This window comes from Camelina sativa, chromosome 4 (genome assembly GCF_000633955.1).
Source record: "Camelina sativa cultivar DH55 chromosome 4, Cs, whole genome shotgun sequence".
NCBI lineage: Eukaryota > Viridiplantae > Streptophyta > Magnoliopsida > Brassicales > Brassicaceae > Camelina > Camelina sativa.
The window spans coordinates 15,772,869-15,795,835 of record NC_025688.1 but is presented as its reverse complement, the minus strand read 5'-3'; the positions used below and the strand labels follow the sequence as shown (position 1 = coordinate 15,795,835).

General features: G+C 40.5%; 8 protein-coding genes across 11 annotated transcripts in view; 2 read left to right on the top strand and 6 right to left on the bottom strand.

The window, feature by feature from the left end:
• The window catches only part of LOC109132511 (uncharacterized protein At3g60930, chloroplastic-like), a 2,902-nt gene extending 524 nt beyond the window's left edge, over positions 1 to 2,378 (bottom strand). Inside the window, exons 1-4 of the mRNA XM_019244145.1 lie at positions 1,562 to 2,378; positions 1,268 to 1,482; positions 749 to 1,213; positions 345 to 674 (exon numbers count right to left, since the gene is read on the bottom strand). Coding sequence (XP_019099690.1) covers positions 345 to 674; positions 749 to 1,213; positions 1,268 to 1,482; positions 1,562 to 2,378 — 1,827 coding nt within the window. The remainder of the gene's footprint in view (positions 1 to 344; positions 675 to 748; positions 1,214 to 1,267; positions 1,483 to 1,561) is intronic.
• LOC104780704 (poly(A) polymerase I-like) lies at positions 4,877 to 9,302 on the bottom strand. 3 transcript variants are annotated; one of them, XR_766801.2, is made up of 14 exons: positions 9,082 to 9,302; positions 8,815 to 8,968; positions 8,600 to 8,697; positions 8,423 to 8,506; positions 8,186 to 8,310; positions 7,991 to 8,063; positions 7,863 to 7,908; positions 7,651 to 7,760; positions 7,460 to 7,567; positions 7,333 to 7,392; positions 7,172 to 7,233; positions 6,758 to 7,070; positions 5,673 to 6,561; positions 4,877 to 5,555 (listed from the first exon to the last, which is right to left on the bottom strand). XR_766801.2 is itself a non-coding variant. In XM_010505223.2 (13 exons), exons 1-13 carry the CDS (start codon positions 9,181 to 9,183, stop codon positions 6,355 to 6,357), a joined length of 1,542 nt encoding a protein of 513 aa, XP_010503525.1. In that variant the 5' UTR covers positions 9,184 to 9,302; the 3' UTR covers positions 4,877 to 6,354. The 3 variants fall into 3 exon arrangements, 1 of the variants encoding a protein (XP_010503525.1); XR_766800.2 differs by having other exon boundaries at positions 4,877 to 5,993; positions 6,059 to 6,561; XM_010505223.2 differs by having other exon boundaries at positions 4,877 to 6,561.
• On the top strand, positions 9,501 to 12,542 carry LOC104780703 (sialyltransferase-like protein 2). Of its 2 annotated transcripts, none has more exons than XM_019244678.1 (12): positions 9,501 to 9,666; positions 9,796 to 9,869; positions 9,959 to 10,048; positions 10,175 to 10,252; positions 10,351 to 10,451; positions 10,637 to 10,829; positions 10,923 to 11,013; positions 11,168 to 11,232; positions 11,336 to 11,490; positions 11,581 to 11,662; positions 11,819 to 11,928; positions 12,010 to 12,205. In XM_019244678.1, the coding sequence occupies exons 1-12, from the start codon at positions 9,579 to 9,581 to the stop codon at positions 12,203 to 12,205; spliced, it is 1,323 nt and encodes a 440-aa protein (XP_019100223.1). In that variant the 5' UTR covers positions 9,501 to 9,578. The 2 variants fall into 2 exon arrangements, with proteins under 2 accessions (XP_019100223.1, XP_010503524.1); XM_010505222.2 differs by having other exon boundaries at positions 9,502 to 9,666; positions 9,790 to 9,869; positions 12,010 to 12,542.
• LOC104780701 (probable pre-mRNA-splicing factor ATP-dependent RNA helicase DEAH3) lies at positions 13,260 to 14,673 on the bottom strand. The gene has a single exon (XM_010505221.2). It carries the CDS (start codon positions 14,663 to 14,665, stop codon positions 13,388 to 13,390), a length of 1,278 nt encoding a protein of 425 aa, XP_010503523.1. The 5' UTR covers positions 14,666 to 14,673; the 3' UTR covers positions 13,260 to 13,387.
• Positions 15,123 to 17,221, bottom strand: LOC104780700 (pentatricopeptide repeat-containing protein At3g48810-like). The gene has a single exon (XM_010505219.2). The coding sequence runs from the start codon at positions 17,103 to 17,105 to the stop codon at positions 15,141 to 15,143; it is 1,965 nt and encodes a 654-aa protein (XP_010503521.1). The 5' UTR covers positions 17,106 to 17,221; the 3' UTR covers positions 15,123 to 15,140.
• On the top strand, positions 17,352 to 18,575 carry LOC104780699. Its single transcript, XM_010505218.2, has one exon. It carries the CDS (start codon positions 17,547 to 17,549, stop codon positions 18,399 to 18,401), a length of 855 nt encoding a protein of 284 aa, XP_010503520.1. The 5' UTR covers positions 17,352 to 17,546; the 3' UTR covers positions 18,402 to 18,575.
• LOC104783917 (agamous-like MADS-box protein AGL97) lies at positions 19,242 to 19,802 on the bottom strand. Its single transcript, XM_010509017.1, has one exon. It carries the CDS (start codon positions 19,800 to 19,802, stop codon positions 19,242 to 19,244), a length of 561 nt encoding a protein of 186 aa, XP_010507319.1.
• Positions 20,825 to 22,967, bottom strand: part of LOC104780698 (long chain base biosynthesis protein 2b) — a 3,945-nt gene continuing 1,802 nt past the window's right edge. The window contains exons 6-12 of the mRNA XM_010505217.2: positions 22,837 to 22,930; positions 22,583 to 22,746; positions 22,288 to 22,449; positions 21,847 to 21,973; positions 21,575 to 21,741; positions 21,371 to 21,478; positions 20,825 to 21,138 (exon numbers count right to left, since the gene is read on the bottom strand). Coding sequence (XP_010503519.1) covers positions 21,043 to 21,138; positions 21,371 to 21,478; positions 21,575 to 21,741; positions 21,847 to 21,973; positions 22,288 to 22,449; positions 22,583 to 22,746; positions 22,837 to 22,930 — 918 coding nt within the window. The 3' untranslated portion in view covers positions 20,825 to 21,042. The remainder of the gene's footprint in view (positions 21,139 to 21,370; positions 21,479 to 21,574; positions 21,742 to 21,846; positions 21,974 to 22,287; positions 22,450 to 22,582; positions 22,747 to 22,836; positions 22,931 to 22,967) is intronic.

Sequence of the window (22,967 nt, the reverse complement as noted above, 5' to 3'; positions counted from 1 at the left end):
AAAGCACCGGTCAAATCGGCTTGGAAGCTCTCGGCATTGGAGCCATACGGATGGTAGACGGAGTCCGGAGCCATCGTTCCGGGGTGAAGAAGTCCGTAGCCCAGCTGATCAGGGGACATGACGAGGTCGTTTTCATTCAGTTCGAGGATGTCGATCGCTTGGATAGTTTCCTCGGCTTTGGCCTCAGGAATAACGGCCCCCTTCTCGATCAGATATTTCACAGTTTCCTGCACTTCGGTAGCTTGGTTTAACAGGTCTTCCAAGGGGCGAATCTTCTCTTGTTCGACTAAATAAGCCTTGACCTTGTTCAATCGAGTGTGTGCTTTCTTCGTTGTTCACTCCACCTTCTCCAAACGATCCCGCCGAAGTCTTTTAACTTCAAAGTCGAGTTTGATTTTCAACTCGTTGCATGCTCCCTGCAGTTTGGATTTCTCTTCTTCGAGAATAAGCGCTCGAGAATTCAGTTTGCCAATCCTCAGTTCGGATTTGGCGATGATATCGTCCATTTCAGCGAGAAAAGCTTCAAGCTCCTTGATCCTCTCGTCCTTAGCTTTGCTGGCAACTCGGATTTGTTCCGCGCATTCCTTCACCTTTTCAAGCTCGAATCCAGACTTTTTATAGCTTTTGACTCGCCTATCGTACAACTGAGTCAGCGTATTCATCCTGGCGGTAGTCTGTGAATTCAAAGAACATACGTCAGTCTTGCCCGCACAAAGTTTGAACAAGTTAAAGAAATGATAAGGCTAACCATTAAGTGGGATTCGGCGACGTCAAGGAACGCTTGTTGGAACTCCAGTTCGTCCGCTGACGGAAGAATTCGACTGGAGATCTTCAAGGTTCGGAAAAGTTCGCCTGAAGCATCACGACTTGTGACCAAAGGGGTATCACCGAAATACTCAAAGGCAAACCGATCCGTTTTGTCATTTTCTCTTGCCAGACGGAATCGGTCGGCATATTCCAGTCCGGCGTCTTCAGCTGAGCGTTTGCGGTTTGCTGCTGGCTGCGACGCCTTCTTTTTGTGTTTCCTCTTCTTCCTTTTTGGTCCAGCTCCGAGCTGAGGGACATCTTCTTCATCGTTCGGAGGGTCGGCATTCCCTAAAGCTAGGGGAGGGGTATCACCTTTCGCAACATCGACCAAGTCGACGTCTTCTTCGGAAGCCTGAGTGGGATCGACAATGGTCCGATCCTGAACAGGATCAACATCAGACTGGTCCTGAGGAGGATTGATATCGGCTTTGATAGCAGCCTAGGTTTCTCGGCGAACGACCTGGAGACTGTCGGATTCAACGACACGTGAGCCGGCTGGCTCCGCAGTTCGTCCCAGCGAACTCGCGAAACTTGGGAATGTTGTCCTGGGTTTGCCCATCGCTGTTTCAACACGGATACGGATAATAAATTCCCACCGATGATTGTTCCCGGATAGTAGAGCGTTCCTGACAGGGTGATAGTCCGGAGCTAGACGTGTTGCGCAAAATGGACGATCTGGAAGCAAGACATGAAAAAGTTAAAATTGGCAGAGGTGCTGAAGTCAGTTAGAACGTACTGGAAATATAAAATCTACCAGGATTTTCATTCCACACTCTCCGATGGAAACCCAATGGATTAACGAGCGAGTACTGATCAACGCGGACATAAAAGTAGTGGTTCACCCACTTCTTGAATTTGGAAACTCTTTGACCCGCAAGGAAATTGTGCGCCGGTCTCATATTCACTTCCCAGCGATGCAGACTCTTTGATGACTTGAAGTTGGATAGTTGCTCAAAGCATTGAACTCCAATGTTAACTCCGACTTCGGCTGCTATGGTAAGGGCAGCCATGAAGTTACAAATGGCTCCAGGGACAAATTGGCAGATCGCTATCCTGCGTCTTTGGGCGTAGAGTGATATCAATGCTGGGATTGGGAATAGGAGGCGACATTCAGTAAAATAACCCTCGTACAAGCATATGTACCCTTCCGGCAGGTTCCAGGGGCGCTGGTCGGCTCGAGGAATCAGAATTGTGACGTTGCTGTTAAATAGACCGCATGAGTTCAGCATGTCGTTCACGGTTTTGATCGAACTCAAACTTTTATCGCCTCCAATTCGTCCTTTATGGTCTAACAAAGGATCGATATCTTCGATTGAGATTCCTAAAGGCGCGAATCGGTCTTCTTCTTGTGACAACACATCTCGAGTCAGTTCGTCACTCCTGTCTTCATGACGAACTGGTAGAGGAGTCTGTGATGATGAAGCTCCATCTGAGCAGCGAGTTAGAAGAGATGGGATTTCGGAGCCCGATCTACTGGATTCTCCGATTTGCGCGACGCGTCTGGAGGTGCGACGAATTAATTGCCCATTTTTGCTTTCCGGCGAAAAAGAGGTATCCGAAGTGCCCGCCATGATGTGAGTTCGTAGAGTGCGGAGGAAAAATGGAGATAAATAATTAAAAAGAAGAGAGTTCGGAGCAGATTACCTTTCACTGTTGGCAGAAAATAAGAAATGACGAAGGGAGGAGGCGTATTTATAGAGTCGAATGGGCGGCAACCCTACGAAGAGTCATTATGACCTACGCGGCTCTTCGACTTCCGACCTAGCAGATGTGACGCAAACGACACGTGTCATCCGGACGGTTCACGTTGAAGTGGCGCGGGAATCCCGGGTAAAATCAAATGATTCTTTATGGTCTAGATCGGATATTCTCATTTCCATAGTTCAAAATATTCAAATTGAATTCCAAATATTTAGAACTGGGGGGGGGACTAATTGTTGGTGCGGGATTTAGCACCCCCGACATACCGAACTAAACCAGAAAGACAATTTGGTTATTTAACTGAGAATCCGGTTAAGTACTCAGTTAGGTCATTTAAGCCCACTTCGGATAGAAGAAGCCCAGCCTCGAGGATGAAGAACCGACTTCCACTTCGCTCGGCGGCCGATCTAAGAGATAGAGTAACTTTCCTTATTTCAGTTCGTCTGATAAGGAAAGTTAATATATTGTGCGATTAATGAATATGTATAAAGGGGGAAAGACTTCTCCATTGTAAGCTATCCATCATTGAATACAATTATTGAGTTCTCTTCTTGTTCTTAGCGATGGAAACCCTAGTTCTTAAAAGATCAATTCCTTTCTTCTAACAATCAAAGCTTAGATTGATTTTCTAGAGGGTTTACTTTACCGAATTTGTTCTCCCCCATAAACAAATTCATTGTGGAAATCCAGTTTCTACATGCTGCAACTACCTCTACAAAATCGGGAGTTTCATCAGGCTTCGTATCCTCCAACAACTCGACCCATCCTTTGATCTGCTGGAGACTATCCTGTTACATGAGTGAGTAGCCAGAATATTGTAAAGAAGAAAATTTGTTCTCAAAGAACTAGAGGATTAAGCAAAATTTCATCAGGCTTCTTTCTTACTGCTGCAACTGCCTCTACAAAATCGGGAGTTTCATCCACTGCAAATTGATCAGACTTTGTCTCTGAAAACTCGTCCCTTCCTTTGATCTGCTGCTGGAGACTTTCAGGAAATCCTTTCGTTGTCTCCTGTTACATGAGTGTATCCATTATCAGAACATAGTGTAATCCTCAAAGAGCAAGAGGAATCCGAGCATCTTAGGTTACCTTCTCCTCCTCCTCGGATGTTTCCTTATGTTTCTTCAAAATAGGTTTGGTCTCCAAGTCATCTTCTAGCTCTCGCTTACCTAAAAGAACAAAGTTTTAAAATCAACAACCTCTTCAGATATAGTAGCCCAGACTTATTTATCTTATAAGACATTAGAGAGCCACCCAAAACAAACCCAATAAACTTGCCATGAAGAAGATGAAACAGTCTCGCTCTTCTTTCCCGGGAAGAGTTGAGAGCAGCGAAGTTACTAACACACTTGTAAACATAACATGCTTTTTATACACGTTGAGGGTTTCGCTCTTCTTAATGGGCCTTGAGGGCTAATAAGCTTCGGCCCAATTAGATATCCTGTTTAATCGTCCGTCGACAATTTTCTTATACAACCAAAATCAATCTTCTTGATTGCATTATCACTTATCAGGTACGTTACATACGGATGTAGTGGTGGGTAAAAAAACCCAACTCGACCCGAACCCGGAAAAAACCCATCCAAAAAAGACCCGAACTCAAAAAACCCGTTCGGGTTTTACGTGGTGTGGGTAAACCCGATTATATCAAAACTACCGATGGGTACCCGAATGTTAATCTATCAGTTTTTTTTTTCCCACCACACATCAGATTAAGTAAAATTTTCGTTTCAATACCCATATTTTCGAAAATGAATAGAAGAGACAACCACAAAATCAAACGATCTGGAAAATCAAGACCAATCAAAGAGCAAAAAATTATTTAAACCAAAGCCACCATGAACATAGAAAAATAAAAACAATAAAAAAAACAAAGAGACAAATCGTAACTTGGTGTTTCTCCTTAACCGTCGTTGTTTAAGTGACATGAGGTTAAAAAAAAACTCGATGGGTACCCATAACCCACTACGGTAAACCCGTGTAAGAATTTGTGTAAACGAGTCCTGCCCATTTAAAACCCGTGTAAGATTTTGTGTAAACGGGACCGGCCCATTCTATCCTGGTTTCGGGTACCCATCTGGGTAAAACCCATTATTAACATCCCTATATATACAGTAAATATATGGTTAAGGGGTTGGTGTTTGCAACGGCTCGGTAGTCCGCTTCTGTCGACGTTCGAGATACGGTGAAACAGTAAATAGACTCCCAAATCAGCTCTCACCGAGAGAACGAGATAAGGGCAAATCAAAGGCTAAGAGAAGGTTACAAAGGAAGAAGAACCAACTCAGAGAACTAAGATTTGATGATGATGATGAGAGAGATTGAAGAAGAGGATAAAAGTTGTTTTTTTTTTATTAAGTTTGCCAATTGCGACTAATGCCGTACATATAGAAGCGAGAAAGATGAAATAAGTAAACCAGAGATCATAATTAACTAAACCACAAAATTAGATAGCCTAAACCAGGTTCTTAACCGGTTTATCCTGTAACATACGGGATGACTTACAAGGTAGTAGATTATGTAGGCGTTGGTAGAAACAGTCTGCATCCTAGTAGGCATGAAGGCTGAGTCTGTTCTTATGCAGTAGTAAGTAACACTCCCTGCCACAAGTCATTCTTTTCAGCGCAAGTAACAACAAGGTATGGTATTTTTCTGCCAATGACATTACTGCTCTCTCGTCTAACTTCATATCCTCAAAATACGCAATCATGTGCAATTACTTGGTTTCTCGTAGAATTAGTTATACTACACATCTGGGGGAGAGAGGTAATCACCCTATTCTGATCCAACTTTTTTTCAGAAAATTACCATACCTGTGCTAGCAAGGCAGAGCAAAAAACAGAATTGCAGGATCTGCTTAGCAAATAGGGCAGATAACTGTATCCTCCTCTGTAGTGCTTGAAGACTTGTCCTTGGCGAATGGACTAAGAATCAACTTTAGAAGTTGAGCAGCGGAAGAAACAACAAGAGCATTTGCTGAATATCACCAATCAACTCAAAAGTTGAATGCCAAACAGAACCACAAAATCAGATCCAACATAACATTTCTGGCAGCAGGCAAGACAAATACTCATCAGATAAAGAATGCCTGCTGTGGATACATTTCTGAAATTTGCTACTTTTGAAAACAATGTGGAGCTCATATACAAGAAAGTGATGCCTACCCCAAAAGAGGAGTGCTCGAAGCCAGATCAGCTTTGAGTCAAGCTACATTGCAGGAATTTTCTGCGCAGTCATCTCACATCCTGCAGATAACTTAGTCTCTTTCCTCAATAACTCTAAAGGAGCAACCGTTCCATACAAATCCAATGATATATACATGGCTAATTATGGCTGCTACCGACTTGGCTGTTATTCTTTCACATGCTACAGGCAGTAAAGAGGCTAGGGTTATGGGGTATGTTTACACGTTGCCTTCCTCTTCGCATTTCATGGGGTATTTATGATGCTGTCAAAGTTTTAGCTGGATTGTAAGTTTTCATCACCTGCACTTAAAAATATATACATCAGTCATTTTAGAACCAACATATGAAAGACACACATCACATACCTATAATTTTTTCAATTTCTTAGGCCAAACTCTAATGGTGCTTCTCCAGCTACTGTGCTTGCTCCATCTGTAAGTGCATCAAACTACAAGGACATTCCATCGCATAGCCGGCACATTTGACCAAGAAAAGGGAAACAAACTCCCAATTATTATTCTTATTTTGTTTCTACCTTGTAATAGTACAAAATTGGTGTTCACTACATCTAGCTATTATGTTCTACATACGAAAAGTTTTTTGAAAACATCCTTTTGCGTTCTAACGTCTATCAGTTTAAAGACAGCCAATCCAAGAGGGACTACAACTCTTGAGATGGGTTTAATGGAAAGACTGTGTCGAAAACAACCCTGGCAAATACATGTCTAACTTCTGGAAGGTAGCCTGAAGATAATGAGGTATAATCAATTTCACTGTCTTGCTTAGGCACAAATTCCTTCTGCACATTTTCTTTCACACACTCGAATATTCTTCTTGCATCTAGGTACAACTGCAACGGTATGAATACCTGTAGAAAGGCCAACGATAGAAAGAGAATTAGTACAACAGCTTAACCAAGGAAATCTTGTTTCTAATCATTAGCAAAAAGTATATCAAACTCCCTATCCTATAATAGTCTAGGCTTTCTACGGAGACGAATCTGCATTTGCATATGTACCAATGAAACTTCGTTATATGAAGCTAAGAAAATTAGGAGTGCTTACCATATCGGAATGTGGGGCCTGAGGATACGCTGCCATAGCCTTAGAAATGAACTTCCCATTAGTCATCTGTCCCAAGGCTTCTTTGATAGACGAATCAAGATCCATGACTTCATCCAATAAGGTTTGGGAGTCCAGTTCCTCTGGCTCCAGTAGCTCGAAGAAGCTTCTGTTATGTGGCTTTGTGACTTCCTGGGTGATTTTTATAGCTTCTAGAACATCTCCACCATTGTGTACAGCAAGGCTGAACGCGGCAACCACTGAAGGATATCGAGGTTGGTCAGCAAGGGCTTTGTGAAGAGCCAAGATTGCTAACCTGCAAATTCCCCACCCAATTATGTTAGGTATTACAATATTGTCAACTGTATATAATAAGGATGGTTCCTAAAGGATCTTAATAGACGAAGACCTATATACCATAAGCTGCTGTTGCAAGGTCTATCTGGAGCCAACAAAGTATCCAAATTGCCGAAGAGAGACTGCACGGTTGAATGTTAAGTATAAGCTCTTTACTCCACATGTTAAGCAACATACACTTGTCTCTGAAGAATATTTCAAAATGTGCATCTGCTTATTACCAGCAGCATGTTAGTCGTTTCGTCACGTCTCTTGAAACCACTGTGAACGAGATATGCTGCCTGTGAATATTGAAGTTAGATAGACACAAAGATGCGATAAAAGACACAACAAGAGTCGAGTACTAACCTGAATTGGTAAAAGAATTTCTAGTATCCCAAATTTCCACAACAATCTTAAAGAAGCTTCTGCTGATCCATATGCTAACATGTAATTCATTTCCATCAAGATTCTTCCCTACACATTTAATGCAGAATCATTCATGAACAAGATGTGTAGAAAATATTTCTTTGTGGAGAGTAGCAACAACAAAAGCCTACCCTGTGGAGTCTTTGTACAAGGAAGGAAAGGTTCCTTAAAAAATGAGCTGTTTCTTTAGATATTGTGAAGCCTAAACGCGCAGCAATTCTTGTTCCACGAAGAATCCGGGCTGAAAATATTATAAACAATAAAGCACTAATAAGCTTCCATTATATAGATTCTTAATGGTATTCATACAAGAACTTGTTTTCCATGAAAAGTGAAAACTCACCACAGTCTTCTTGAAAAGATGTGCCAGCATGAAACACCGTCCGTACCTGTGCGCAAAGAACCACACTTAGACCATATATATATTTAGATATTATCTCCGAAAAAAGGTATTACAGCGTACGTCCACACCTTGGCTTTTCTAATGTCTTCCATTCCCCCGAGATAGTCATATACAACTTTGGCATACGGATCAAACATCAAACTGAGATAGGAAAAGCAATATAAATAAGTAAGGAAATGTAATAAAAGTTAACAGGAAACATGAAGAACCAACAATTCATTTCTCTCTTTCGACAGGAAATTGTCTAGGGATTAATAAGATACCCATTAATAGTGAAATCACGCTGCAAGCAATTATTGTAACGGATACTGTCCTCGTCATAGGAGCCATTGGATTTTCCAGAACCAGTTCTAGGAGAATGTTGAGCAGATGTGCTAAAACTCGAAACCTACTCAAAAAGAATACAAAGAAATCTAAAGTGACGAGATTTGTTCTTATCGTTGACTTTGCTATGCTTATGTTGGCTTTAAAATAAATTCATTGACAAGAACACAACAAACCTCTATCATATCATTCCCAACGTGCACGTGACATATAGGAAACCTTCTTCCAACAATTTCACATCTTGAGAAAGTCCGAACAACCTAAACACATTTCCAACCAAAAAAAAACAATTCTTGAAATCCGATTGAGAGACGATGTTATAGAGATGACTCTTAAGCTTAGAGACCACCAACCTCTCTAAGTTCTGCAGAAGTAAGTACATCAAAGTCTTTTGGCGTCCTCTTCAAAATAAGATCCCTTACACAGCCTCCAACAAGGTAAACATCATGTCCTACACACATCATGGAAAAAAAAAAGAAAACAAATATCAAAACCAGCAACTTGAGAAAAAAAACACATTTAAGATTTCATCTTTAGAATTCTATCCGAAGGTTAAAAAAGCATCAACCTTTACTCTTAAGGCCATTTAGAACTACCCGGGCGGGCTTTGAAATCATAGAACTGGTTATCCCAAGATCTTCTGAATTCAATTTCTTCCACTTTGGTGCTTTACCCTTGTCATGATGATAAATTGCAGCAGCAGTAGCAGTGTTGAACTGAACCTGTAAGCGAAACAACATATTAACACAAACAAGGAACACGAATTTAAAAATATATGAAAACGAAATTACATAGAATTATACTGTCGTAGTTATTAAAGAGTGCATATATTTACCTTCGAGAAACAGTAAAACAGGGGAATTACAGAGAAATTGGATCTGCAAGCCAAACCCATACTTAAAAACCGCCATGAAAATTCAAAAAGATTCTTCACCATTTCATCATGGGCTCTTGAAGCTTATCAAGCTGCTTTAATGGAATCTGAAGTATCTGACATCTTTGCAATAATCTTTAGGGCTTTTGAAGATGAACAAGGAAGAGGTTTATAGCCACGTGGCCACATTTTGATATTAACGTTTTCATATTTCTCACCAGAACATCTTGGCGTTCTTTGCCGTTTTAAACATTATTTCGTTAAATACGCAGCGTTTTGTCTAATGATAAAACTGTATGCCGTCTTAAGCTTCATAACGGAGACTACACGTTGTTTGTCCAACAATGTTCATTGTCATGTTCGCCTAGATCGGGGAACTTTCGCGTTAAGTAATTTAATTCACATCGTTGTCTCCTCGAAAGGATCGAAGCTGAAGCTTTTTTTTGACTGGGGAATCGATGAAGCTCTTGCATTTGATATTCTTATTAGCTTTAACTACTGGAATCTCTGCTGTTCTAATCTACATTATCGGCGTCTCAAATCTATGTAAGTGGTGTATACTACTCCATCGTTGTCCTCAGTGTATAGTGTTTGTATTCGTGTTTTTTTTTTTTTTTTTCTTTTTGTGAAGTATGGAAATAATTAATGATAAAGAAGATGATTCCGTAGATTTAGACGAGTCTAATCGGCTTAGCAATGAAGATTTAGAGGCGTTGCAGTCTTTGCAGAGCGGATTCAAGAAGTGCGTAGTAAGTGAATCCGAAACAATCACTAGGAATCGATTGCTTGATCCGTTTCGAGTTAGGTGATTAGAACTGATCTAATGATGATGATGCAGAGTGCAAATGGTCTGGGATTACAAGCTGCTACGGGTAGAGATTATTGCAAAGTTTCAATTAACTTCCCAAAGGATACTGTTCCCAAATGGGTAATTGCTCCCTCTTGACTGGTTTACATGACTCTATATTCTATACATTAGCAGATTTAAGATTGGTTTGTTGAATATTTATACTTTAACCTTATTTTGATGTCTTGGATTAATGTACAACAACAGAAAGATCCAAAATCTGGAGAGCTTGAAGGACTTTCATATGAGTTTGACCTGTGTGAAGCAGTAGCTACATGGGAACAAGTGGGTGTTTTAGTTCTTATAGTTTGTGTAACTTTCAGTTCATATTATTTGTTGTAGTCTTTTACAGTGATGGGTTAATTGGCGAGTTCGTTTACTAGGTCAGGAATAGCTCTACCATACTCACCAAGGAATACATTGATGCCTTACCAAATGGATGGGAAGATTATGCATGGCGCAGAATCAATAAAGGAATTCAACTGTAAGTATTATAAAATGCATGATCATCGGTTATTATCACTATCCCTTTTCATAGACAAGAGCTCAAAACTAGCTAGAATTTAAGGGTCTCAGTCACAAGCTATTTGGTAGTTTGTAAATATAGTGTACAATGCTGTGTTGTTGTCTTCTTTTCTTGGCCTTAATGAAACTTTCACTCTGGCGCAGTAATAATTGCCAGAATAAATCTTTATGCTTCGAGAAGCTTTCGTTGGTGCTTCCTGAAACACCACCATATTTTCCCCGGCAGTTTGAGCGATGTGCTGTTATTGGTAACTCTGGTGATCTGTTAAAAACAAAGTTTGGAAAGGAGATAGATACTTATGATGCGGTTCTTAGAGAAAATGGTGCTCCGATTCAGGTTAATGATGAGTTATTCTATCAAACTTCCAATACTTTTTTCCCCTCTGTAGTCTCACTTTGCTTCATTATTGTTTGGAATATCCTCTTGCAGAACTACAAGGAATATGTGGGAGAGAAAAGTACATTCCGTCTTCTTAACAGAGGGTCAGCAAAAGCCCTTGACAAAGTCGTGGAGTTGGATGGTACTGTATAACTATCTGTTCCCTTTTTTTTCACTCCTTCATGGTTATCATCGCCATTTTTTCTCTATATATGTTCATTTGTATGTATCACATTTTTAATGCTTGCAAATGGATACTCTACTCTCTCTCTCTCTGATCCTTTGAAATTGTGCAGAAAAAAAGCAAGAGGTCCTCCTAGTAAAAACAACAATTCATGATATTATGAACAAGATGATTCGGGTTTGTACATTTCATTTATTTGTCTCTTGGCTCTTCTGGTTTTGAATATCTGTCATCTGCGCCTGGTCTTAGAAACATATTTGACGATTTTCTTTCTATGCAGGAAGTCCCAATAAAAAATCCTGTGTACTTAATGCTTGGTGCTTCATTTGGCTCGGCAGCCAAAGGAACTGGGCTCAAGGCTCTTGAGTTTGCTCTCTCGACGTGTGATTCAGTGGATATGTATGGTTTTACTGTGGATCCAGGCTATAAAGAGTGGTATAAAGTCTACCTATATTTGTTTTGACTAGCTGTCTACTTATTAACCATGTTTACGTTTGACAGCAATCTCCTGTACTATTCTTTCAGGACTAGATATTTTTCAGAATCGCGACAAGGGCATACTCCTTTGCATGGTAGAGCTTACTACCAGATGATGGAATGCTTGGGTGTAAGTATCTGCTGTCTCGTTTTTTTCCTCATTATCCAGTTAACCAGTTGCTATGGAATAACCACTTGATTCGTTTATGTCATTTGCATTGGCCTATTATAGATTAGGACATCCCTTCTAACTTTTTGGTTTAAACTTGGTTATATTTTCTTTTAGCTCATCAAAATACACTCTCCCATGAGAGCTGATCCTAACCGAGTCGTGAAATGGGTGCCAAGCCGCAATACAATTAGATCTGCAAGAATTGCAGCAGAGAAGCTCTTCAGGTAATCATCACTAACCCAATTTCATCTTCTTTCTTTGCCAAACTTTATCAATATTCTCTTAAGAAACCATTGTATGCGCAGGAGAGTTGGAGCAGGATCTCCAGACCCATTAGCATCATGCTCGATAGTAAAGAAGAGAAACAAAAACAAGCGTTCAATGGTCTCACAGCTCAGAAAACCTGTGAGCGACCATCAAAAATTTGTGAGAAGCACAAGCATGTACCCTGTAGAGCACAGTCCTGGACATGGTCAGCTTTGCATTACACCAGCTGAATAAGAAACTGCATATCTAAGAATTGATTGATCACCATCCACACTGAAGCACAAAACAAAACCCCAGGAAGATGATAGATTCATTGAAAAGCAAGTCCCTCTGCTATTGCACAATTTTGGGGATTGAAAGATCATCGAGGTGATAGTTTTCTGCGTAGTCTCTTGAGGTTATAGAGCATTGATTCTTTCGTTATCCTGTTTTCCAAAATTTTCTTCACGAGAGATGTAGGTAAAATCATAGAAGACTAAAATAGAATGGGAAGCTAGAGACTGCTTGTTCCATGTCTAATTATAGAATATAAAGCAAATGTTATGTTCTTTGTAATTTTGTCTTGTCATTATTCCCCGACTTTTTACTAGTTGCGAAAGTAGACAATGCGATTGATTGAGCGAAAGAGTAGTGTAAAGTGGTCTCAGCAGTCAGCCCTCACGTTGTTCCTACGAGCTGCATGAATAGGAAGGAAATTAAATTGGAACCACCAGTCAATGAAAAATGAAATCTGAGAAGTCCTAAAAGACAAGGAGCTTAAGAGGATACCTGACAGATCTTTTGAACCAGAAAAGTATCTGAAGCAGGAAGTTTATTACATCTTTCAGTGGCTCGATATTCCCCTCCTACATGTTCGTTTGAAGCCAAACTTTCAGTTAAAAACCCAAACCTTATATTCCAAATTTCATCAAGGGCTTCAATACACACGAATAATTGAATATAATCTCAAACCTTGGATAGAGACACCAAAACTTTCTCCTCGAGCTAATCGTTATGAAGTCTTCCGAGCAGCTTCTTGACGGACAGGATCTTAAACTGAAACCAAAATTTGCAAATCATACATCAATACACTCACCTGTAGGTTTTATACAAAAATTACGAATTTTATGAGATTTTTGTTAACACTCAACTCGTCAACACGAGCTTTGTTGTGTATCTGGATTCCTTAATTTGTCTGCATTAGCAAAACAGCTGTGAAAAGAAAAAGAAGCATCGTACATCAGTTCTTTATAATCAAATTTTGACTAATATTGTCGCATAAAATTCTTGTATAAAGTAGTACTCTGTGTTTTGGCTAATATTATTTAAAATTTGTTGTTAAGCATGTACATAATGAAGTTAAGTATCTAAAATATCAGAAAATCAGGAACAATAGTACATTCGAAGGGGCTAACATCTCGATTAAATCAGCTTTGATTAGACCTCCAGACTCATCATCTCGCCTATCTCTGTCAAGTTACCTTCATCGTCCATTGCTCCCAGGTCAAACAAATCCGTCAAGGCTCGAACGAGGGTCTTCTGGGAAGGAGGATCCATAAAGTTCAAGGATAACACGTCCTTCACACCCAGCCTTTTCAAGGCCAGAACTGTGTTTACGAGGTTTGCTCTAAGCATCTCAGGAACCGCCGGTATTAAACCAGGCCCTGTTGTACAGGCACGACGTGCTCTCTGGTCAGCACTTGCCATGGATATTGGGGACACCACCAAGGAGTCTAGACGAGTTTGCGGGTTGTAGTATTTCTGCATGGAGAAACCAGGATCAACGACGTAAACAATCCCGTCGATGGGTAGAGAAGTCTCTGCAATGTTGGTGGAGACGACAATCTTTCTCACGGGATGTGGTGTGGGATCGAAAACCCTCTGTTGCATGGCAGGCGGGAGGAAGGAATACAGTGGCACGACTTTGACTTGATCTCCGAGCTTATGGAAGATCCTGCTGCAAGCATCTTCAATCTCTTCTTCCCCGGTTAGGAAAACAAGAACATCACCAGGTGGCTCACACATGTGAATCTGGATAACTTTGCGTACAGCAGCCTCGAGATAGTCCGTCACAGGATCTCGAGTATAAACGATCTCCACTGGATGGAGCCTACCTGGGACTTTGATGAGAGGCACATTATGACCGCTAAAATAGTGGCGGAGCTCGTGGGCGTATCGGGTTGAACTCATCACAACCAGCTTAAGAGCAGGCCGGCTAGTCAAGGCTTTTTCAAGAATACTAAAAAGCAAATCCGTGGCTATACTTCTTTCGTGGGCCTCGTCCAGAATGATCGCTTTGTATTTTGATAAGAGCGGATCCACCAGTGCTTCTCTCAGAAGCATTCCATCGGTCAGGTACTTGAGCACGGTTCTGGAGCTGCTGCAATCGTCGAAACGGACAGTGCAACCGACTTCTTCATCGATCACTGTATCCATCTCTTCAGAAACTCGGCGGGCCGCAGACATCGCTGCAACTCTACGAGGCTGCGTGCACCCAACCAACCTTGCAGTCCCACCAGGATTAGGGTTTTCATTGACCACAGCTTCTAAAACGAACTGTGGGATTTGTGTTGTCTTACCACTGCCCGTATCACCCACCAGTATCACCTTCTGATTTTCTTTCAAAGCTTGGAGAAACTCGTCTTTGTGTACCCATACTGGTAGCTTCTTGCGTTCCTCTTGTATTTCCAAATACCTCGCAGAGTTCTTCACCATATCGATTCTCTTCAACAAAAGATAAAAAATATAAAAATAACAAGTTAGTAAACCTATTTATAACCCAAAAAAAGAAACCTATTTTCCTTTTCACAGAGTATTTGGAAATTTTCCTTTTCTGCATAAGCGGTAGTTTTGTTAAACATTCTTTTGGATTTTTTTCTACAAGAGTCTGGAGAATTGTATTTAGCTTCTACGGATAGCTTATCTGTAACCAAAAATATAATTATAGAATAATAAAAGACTGCTGACCATAAACATTTACTACAGAAGCATGACCAAAGAGCATCTGTCTCTTCATATTTCCTTACCAATCTCTCAGCAATGTATTTGTCAGGATTTTTTGCTAGGATGGAAATGTTTGCTTGGAGTTCTTAAAGGGTTCAGTGAAGACCCACAAGCCAAGCTTCCAACTGACACAAGATTTCCATATATCCACCGGAGTTGATGCTTCTACTCATATGGTAGACTGATCTCATGGGCTCAAGATGTCATCGAGAATAAAACATCGAACCAATACATTCCATGTAGCAATACTTGGGACAATACCTTCACTTATCATCCTCTCAAGAAGAATCACTGCATCCTCCCTACAATTAGAACTGCATAGACCCGATAACACATTTGTGTAAGAGATTACATCAGGCCGCCACTTTCTTCTTCCACATGAAACTAGATCCATCATCTTGACTGCCCTCTCAGCTTTTCCTTGTTTGCAATAGGCTAATAGTATCATATTCATTGTTATCTCATCCGGAGATTTACCATCGACCATCAATTTTCCTACTAGTTGCAGAGCTATCCCCGGGAGACCTGCATTGCATGTTCCATGTAATAGTGTGTTGTAAGTCGATAAGCTCCACTCCACACCTCTCATGAAGATCTCTCGGGTAAGACCATAAGCTTCGTCTATTCGGTTTGCCTTTGCGAGCCCATCCAGTAACTCATTATATGTTACAATGTTGGGAGAACATTTGTACTGCTGCTCCATTTGTCTGAACACTTTCTCAGCCCAGTCAAGCCTCCCAGCATCGCATAAACCTTTGATAAAAGCGTTAAACGTTGGCACAGAAGGAGCACAGTTTTCTGTAGACATAATTTCTATAAGAGATTCAGCTTCTTTAAACTTGGATTGCCTACAAAGAGCTTCCACCATGTTCGTATACACCACAACATTTGGGGAGCATCCACTAGTTAGCATCTTATTCCATATATAAACTGCACCCTCGAGGCTACCTCTTTTGGCAAAGCCGTTGATAAGAGAGCCATAGGTTCTGATGTTTGGAGAACATCTGTTTTCTTCCATGTGTGAATAGACAGACATAGCCTTTTGCATATCCCCATGCGAACAAAATCCTTGAACCAAAGTATTAAACGCTACAACATTCGGTTGTAACTCAAATCCTCTGATCATCCTGTTCCACAAGTCTAGAGCATCGACTGCTGTACCTCTTACAAAACAACCCTTCACAAGAGAACTCAATGTATGGATATTTGGATGACACCCTCGTTTCAACATCTGCGCCAGAAGCGAGAAAGCAAGCTCAACTTGACCAGAATTGCAAAGCACATTGATAACTGTAGAGTACGAGATAACATTAGGAGATATCCCCTTCTCCACCATTTCCCTCATCAGGTCAAACGCCCCTTTGTAATCATGGTCTTTGCATAACCCATTAATCAAAGCGTTATACACACTCACAACAGGTTCAAATTTTCCTGCCAGCTCCCTACCTTCCTTCACCATACCAAACTCACACATCGATGAGATCACAGTAGTGTAGCTCACAGCATCAGGACAACACCCTTTATTCGACATCTCCACTAGCAACTTCTTCGCACCATCAACCTTATTGTTCTTACACAAAGCCTTAAGAAGAACATTATACGTGAACACATTAGGCTCAAACCCATCTCTCTTCATATCTCTATAAACAGTATAAATCATCTGAATCCTATTCTCACCAAGCAGAGTATCCAAAACATGGTTATAAATCTTAACCGAAGGATCACACCCAAACTCCTTAATCCTATAAAACATCTCCACAGCTCGTTCAGCTAAACCCACTTGCCTATACACACTAATAACACTGATAAACAAATCTTCAGAACAATGAAAACCTTGGAGTTTCATTTGCTGCAAAAGATACTGAACACTATCAACCTGACCATCCATCGCAAGCTTCCTGATCATCACCTCGAATGTTAAAGGCGTGTGCTTGAAAAGATTCGAATTTGCAACGGATTTGAAGAAATGCAAAGCTAAAGGAACACAAGACTCTTGTCTCAGCCTCTTTACCACATCTGATTCTTTGATCTCCGCATGGTTTGTTGTAGCTTCTGGGAGGAGATGATTCACATTGAGATTCGTATTGAGCACAAATGGGATAAGAGGTTTTTGAACTTTCAACAGCAACGAACATCCTTCTTTCAGATACATGACCGCCGCGAATATACCCAAATCTTCTGCCGAAGCTGAAAAATCTCAGGTCTCAAGGATGAAGATGAAGAAGATGAGTGAATGACCATTGTACCCTTTCTCAATTGAATTGAACCTTTCCTTCAAAGGGGGAAATCAAAATATTATTTTTTTAGGGACTAAAAAAGAAAGTGAAAAAAGTGGAGGGACTTGTTTATAAATATTCTTAAAAAAACTGTTAGTGTCTGTCTGCACAAACACACACGTGTCAGTAACTAAACACCTCTCCTTCTTCTTCCTTCTTCGACTCTCTCCTGATGACGATTCTTCTGATTCCTTCTCAGATAAAACCTAAAAAAGACTTGTCCTTTCATCTTCTTTAGTAAAACTCCACGCTTATGGCGGTTCCAATCTGAGAAGCTTTGAAATTAAGAATACCACTTTGCCTTGAGAAAAAAAGAAATGGCGGAATTGCGGCCACTGGATGGTCAGCAAACAAACGGCGGAGTTATTCCTACTCCGGCGTCTACTTCAGCCGAAGCGACGGCGATTACAGCCGCGGGATCCAAACGATTGAGAAGACCAAGTGTTCGATTAGGCGAAATCGGCGGGGACCAGTATCAGCAGCAACATCATCACCACGCGGCGGGGTCGGCGGCGTACGATTCGCAGGGGAGGAGATCGAAATGGACACAGGCGGCGACGAGTGGTAATAGAAAAGATATGAGTAAATCGTCGAGGACGAGAGCCCTAACGAATTTGAGTTCTGGGTATGAGAATATCGGAACCCTAGATGATGAAAGAGATGGAAATGTGGATTCTTTTGGTGTTGCGAGTTGGCGGGTCAAGAAACGGGTCGGGTCAGCGGCGGCGAAGAGGGTCCGATCCAATTGGGTATCAAAAACTGGGGATGGGGATGATAAAATTAGTGGAGGGGAAGAATTGGAAGGTGGGTTTAGGGATTTTAGCAGAGAAGATTCAGAGAGTCCGATAAAGGAAGAGTCTTTGGATAGAGATGGTGGTGGTTTTAACGGTAGGAGAAGGTATGACAGTAACAATAGTAGTGGAAACAGAGAATTCGAATCTAATATGGATGGAGGAGTTGGTGGTGGAGGAGGAGGAAGAGAAGGTGTGAAGATATGGCTACAGGAGTTAGGGTTAGGGAGATATTGGCCTATGTTTGAGATACATGAGGTTGATGAAGAGGTTTTGCCATTGTTGACATTGGAAGATCTTAAAGATATGGGGATTAATGCTGTTGGATCGAGGAGGAAGATGTTTTGTGCAATTCAGAAGCTTGGTAGGGAGTTCTCATGAGAGTGTGAGAGAGATTTTTGATCGTTTTTTTTTTTTTTGCTCTGTTGTTGTTTTTTTTTGTTGATGATAGTCAGTCATGGCAGAGTATAAGCTTGCAATGTCTGAAACCATGAAAGGCTTTTTTTTTTTACTCTATAGATCTTTCATTCGTCTCTATTGTTTGTTATCTTGATATTTGTTGTTTGAATGTAGCATCAGGCACAGTAGTGTTAGTAGAAGTGGGAGTGGGAAAAGTAGAGTAGAAGAAGGTTTTTAACTCTTTTGATCTCACTTTTCTTCACTTGAGATTGTCTCCATGGATGTTCTTGATGATGATAAGGATTATGTAGTCGAACAGGTGTAGCTATTTGCAATAGAAGTTTTAAGGAGAAGAGAACGAATGTCTTTTAGTTACACTGTAGAAAACGTAGCGATTGAGAAAAGTAAAATTAGACTCTTCAAATTCACACTTACCTCTTTTCATATGTGGGGTGGAAACAGAGGAACCATTTAACCAAAAAGGTAGCGGATCTGACTTAATACGGGAATTTGTTACGTGTTTGATCCCATTTTTCTCTTCAAACTCACACCTACCCCTTTTCATATTTGTTTGAACCATTTTTCTCTTCTTCTTGTGTCTTTGGAGCTGTCGGAATATATCTGATCCTGGTAAGGTACCTGCTCTGCTTATAACCTGTCATAACACAGAGAGGACTATAAGCACAGTCCCTTTTTCAAGATTTAGCCTTTTGGGGGGTAGATTCAAATCATGGACTATGCTGATAATTTGTTAATTCATGGAGTTACTACTACTACTACTATTATGGCTCTTCTTGGTAAATCCGTAAATGATATGGGAGATCAAGCGAGTGAGCTCGATGCAAGATATTTTACAATTTGATCAAAGTATTCCATCCCTCGGTTGCATCCACCCACACCTAAACCTAAACCTAAACCTAAAGAAGAAGCATCGTTGTTGTTGTTGTTCTCCTTCTCCACCACGTCGTCCACTGGTACGTGTTGATCATCTCTTTGCAACTCCTCCTTGAGATCGTGTAACATCCTCTTCATGGAATCAATCGCCTCAGCCAGTTCCTCCGCATTCTCCGACTTGGCGAGACTCTCGTCTTCCCACCAAAACCCTAGATTTTCATCATCGACATCCCGAGTCGGAGTCGGAGTCTCATCAGCGAGGAAAGCAGCGACAACGCTATCCACGGAGGAATGTCCAAAAGAGTAGAAAGAGTTGTGGGAATTAGCAGAAACAGGAGTAGTTATGATTGCGATTTGAGCGCCGGAGAGAAGACAGAGCTCCGACGCTTTGCTGAAAAGGCCCTTCCTACGTTTCGAGAATGTAACAGCTCGTGGTTCTTTCCTCTCGATCTTCTTCTCCGTGTCTATTTTCCTCTTCAAGCCCCCCATTGTTATTGATCGATGTTTGTTTTCGAGAGACGATCGAGTTACAAACCAGAGAGAGAGACGATCAATTTACAAACTGAGTTTAGGGTTTTCTCGTCTTTTTTGCGTGTTGCGACTGTTGTGTTGAGAAACAATGTATACTCTATAGTAGTATTTATAGTGAGACTTTATTAGCCTCAACTCTCCGTTTTCCTTTTCTTGAACGCTAAAAAAATCACCTGAACTCCTTTTCCTTTTCCTTTCCTTTTTGGAAGAAGGGTTTAATTAATTGTTTCCAAGTAAATTAGGCTTTAGTAGTCCGTCATACTATGTTAACCAACACATATTAATAGCTGAATCATGAATTAAAAACACATATTTTAACCAACTAAACCAAAAATTAAACCGATCTGTGTTTCCAGCAAAAGTTCATCTCGATCGTCATGTTTAATTATAGTAGCACTTGCGGAATCATATATAGTCTCCAAAACCTCAAATCATATCTTCTGCAACTCGGCCCTGAAAAAGTTGCTGTTCTTCCTTATTCTTGCTAACTTTTGTGCGTTACATTTTTGCTAAATTTCCAAGTAAAGAAAAAAATATATATATAAATTTGGGCGCCTAGCAGTAATTCATCTTTTAAAGCGTTACCGCTTACCCGGATAGCTTCAAGTGTTGGAACAACTAACTAACTATTTAATAGGCGCCAGATAATGCATGATAAAACAACTTCCATATCAACTAAATCTAGGTTTACCTCAACATGTTAAGAGGAAGTATACACACTTCGCCTCATGATCTCAACAAGATCAATAATGGCAGAGTACCATTACCATACCATTCAAGCATCCACAAGCTTTAACATACGGGAAAGCTTTCTACAACAAGCAGAATTTGTTGCCACAGAAAATTTGAGAACCACTCTACGGCTTGTATAGTCTTGGTGGTCTCTGGAAGACCAAAACCAAAATATTTCGAAGTTCATTACTTCTGGTCCAACGAATTGGGCCCCTAAGTTCGTGGAGTGAAGCAGAAGCACATACGTCTACGCTAGCATCTGAATTTTTTTTGGGCAATAATTCACGAGGGAACTATACAATTAAACCCTTACAAAAGCAAAGAAAGAAAGAAGACAACAATCACATGTTTCACGACAAGTAACAGGACGACAAAACAAAGACCGACAGCCAGAAAATTGTACACTTAATGATAATTAATTGCTAACCAAAACCTCTTTCGAAAAGAAAACTGATGCATTACTGTTTTAATCCAATTTAATGCCATATTTCTCTTCGTCTTGCTTCTTTGGAGCTGCCGGAAAATATTTAATCCCGGTAAGGTCACCAGCTTTGCTTATAACCTGTCCATAACAAAGATAGGATCAGAGTGTGAGAAGGATGAACTAAAAGCAGAGTCCCTTTTTTAGGACTTAGCCTTTTTGTGTATAGATTCAATTCATGTATGATATGCTGAGAATTTGTCAAGCTTTCATGAAGTTTATCAGAGGATTCATGTTTCCTACTATAACTAGGGCAATACATGTTAAATGATGTGGGAGAGAAAGAGAGTGAACTAAAAGGGAGATGTAGTACCTGTAGGGCTTTAATAAGATCTTCTCTTGAGTGAGATGCCGATATGCAAATACGAGCCCTGGCTAGCAATAGAGGTGTAGCAGGGAAACCGACGACCACAACTGCCAACTGTTCACGATTTTTAAAAATACGTTAACATAAGAGCTGAATTTCCCTTGTGTGAAAGCAAGTGAGATAATGCAGCAGAAATAAGAGAAGGCTTACGTTTTCTCGCAAACATTCCCTTGAGAAGGCTGGGATTTTTGCTGGATTGTAAAGCATTATTGGCATTACTGGGGAATCATTGTCTCCAAGAACCTCAAACCCCATCTTCTGCAACTCAGCCCTGAAAAAGTTGCTGTTCTCCCTTATTCTTGCTAACTTTTGTGCCCCTGCGAATGTTTTTTTAAAAGAATTTGAGACTGAAACTTGAGATTATGAAACTCAAAGAGCAAAAGAGTTGCAGTTACAAGAGCAAAAAAAAACTGCAGAGATACCTCTGTTTGAACCATCCTCTCCGAGGATAACCTGTATGGCCGATATGATTTGTTGTGCGGAAGGAGTTGAAATTGATGTTGCGTACAGGTGAGCAGGGCAATGGTGCTTCAAATATTGGATGAGGTCCTGCAAAGTTGAAATACAATATGCTATAAAGCCTTTGGTCGATTTTGAGATGAAGTGTACTGTTTGCCTAAGGAATCACGCTGTCTGTTGTGTAGATATAGAATGGCCTTACTGTATCAGCTTTTTACTCATCTTTCAAAAGTTTCATTGCTTCATCATAAAAGATTATTTTAATTTGCATAAAATGTACAACATTTTTTCATATTTCTAAGTTTCCTGGAAGGTCCAACTTATGATTTATGAAAACAATATAAACCATGGAAATGTGCAAACAATCAATCAGTGAGTGAAAACAAAGGTATATAATTGCTAACCTTGGATCCGGCAATATAGCCACCACAAGACCCGAACGATTTTGTGAAAGTTCCCATCATTATGTCTATATCAGCAGTGTCAACTCCCAGGAGTTCACAAACACCCCTTCCTGTCTTGCCAATTGCTCCAATGCTGTGAGCTTCGTCCAAGTAAACATACGCCTGAAACGAGGATATGCAAGAAGTTAAGTAAGACATCAGACAACCAAATTAGTGTTAGACAACTTTTAATGATCGAGTTCCTTAATCTCTCATTCATGCTAAACACAAAAGATGGTTTACCATGTTACCTCACCTTATACTTCTTGCATATTGAGACAATCTCGGGAAGATGACAAATTTCCCCTTCCATGCTGTAAATACCCTCAACAACAACAATAATTTTCTTCCACGGTCTGTGCGTCCTGGGTTGTCCCTCAGCAATTTGTTCTTTCAATACTTTTTCCAAATGAGAAGGTGCTGCAAAGCAATCAACAAGAGAGCATAAAGATGATGTCACCTATTTAATTGGCAAAAAAATTTGGAAAGTGAATCATGAGAAATGCTTACTGTTGTGTTGGAAAACGCGGATAGTGGCTCCTGAACCTCGAGCACCATTGACAATTGAAGTATGGTTCAAAGAATCACTTATTATCAACCCTCCCTGTATTACATGGCAGTACGTAAGCTACTAAAAACAT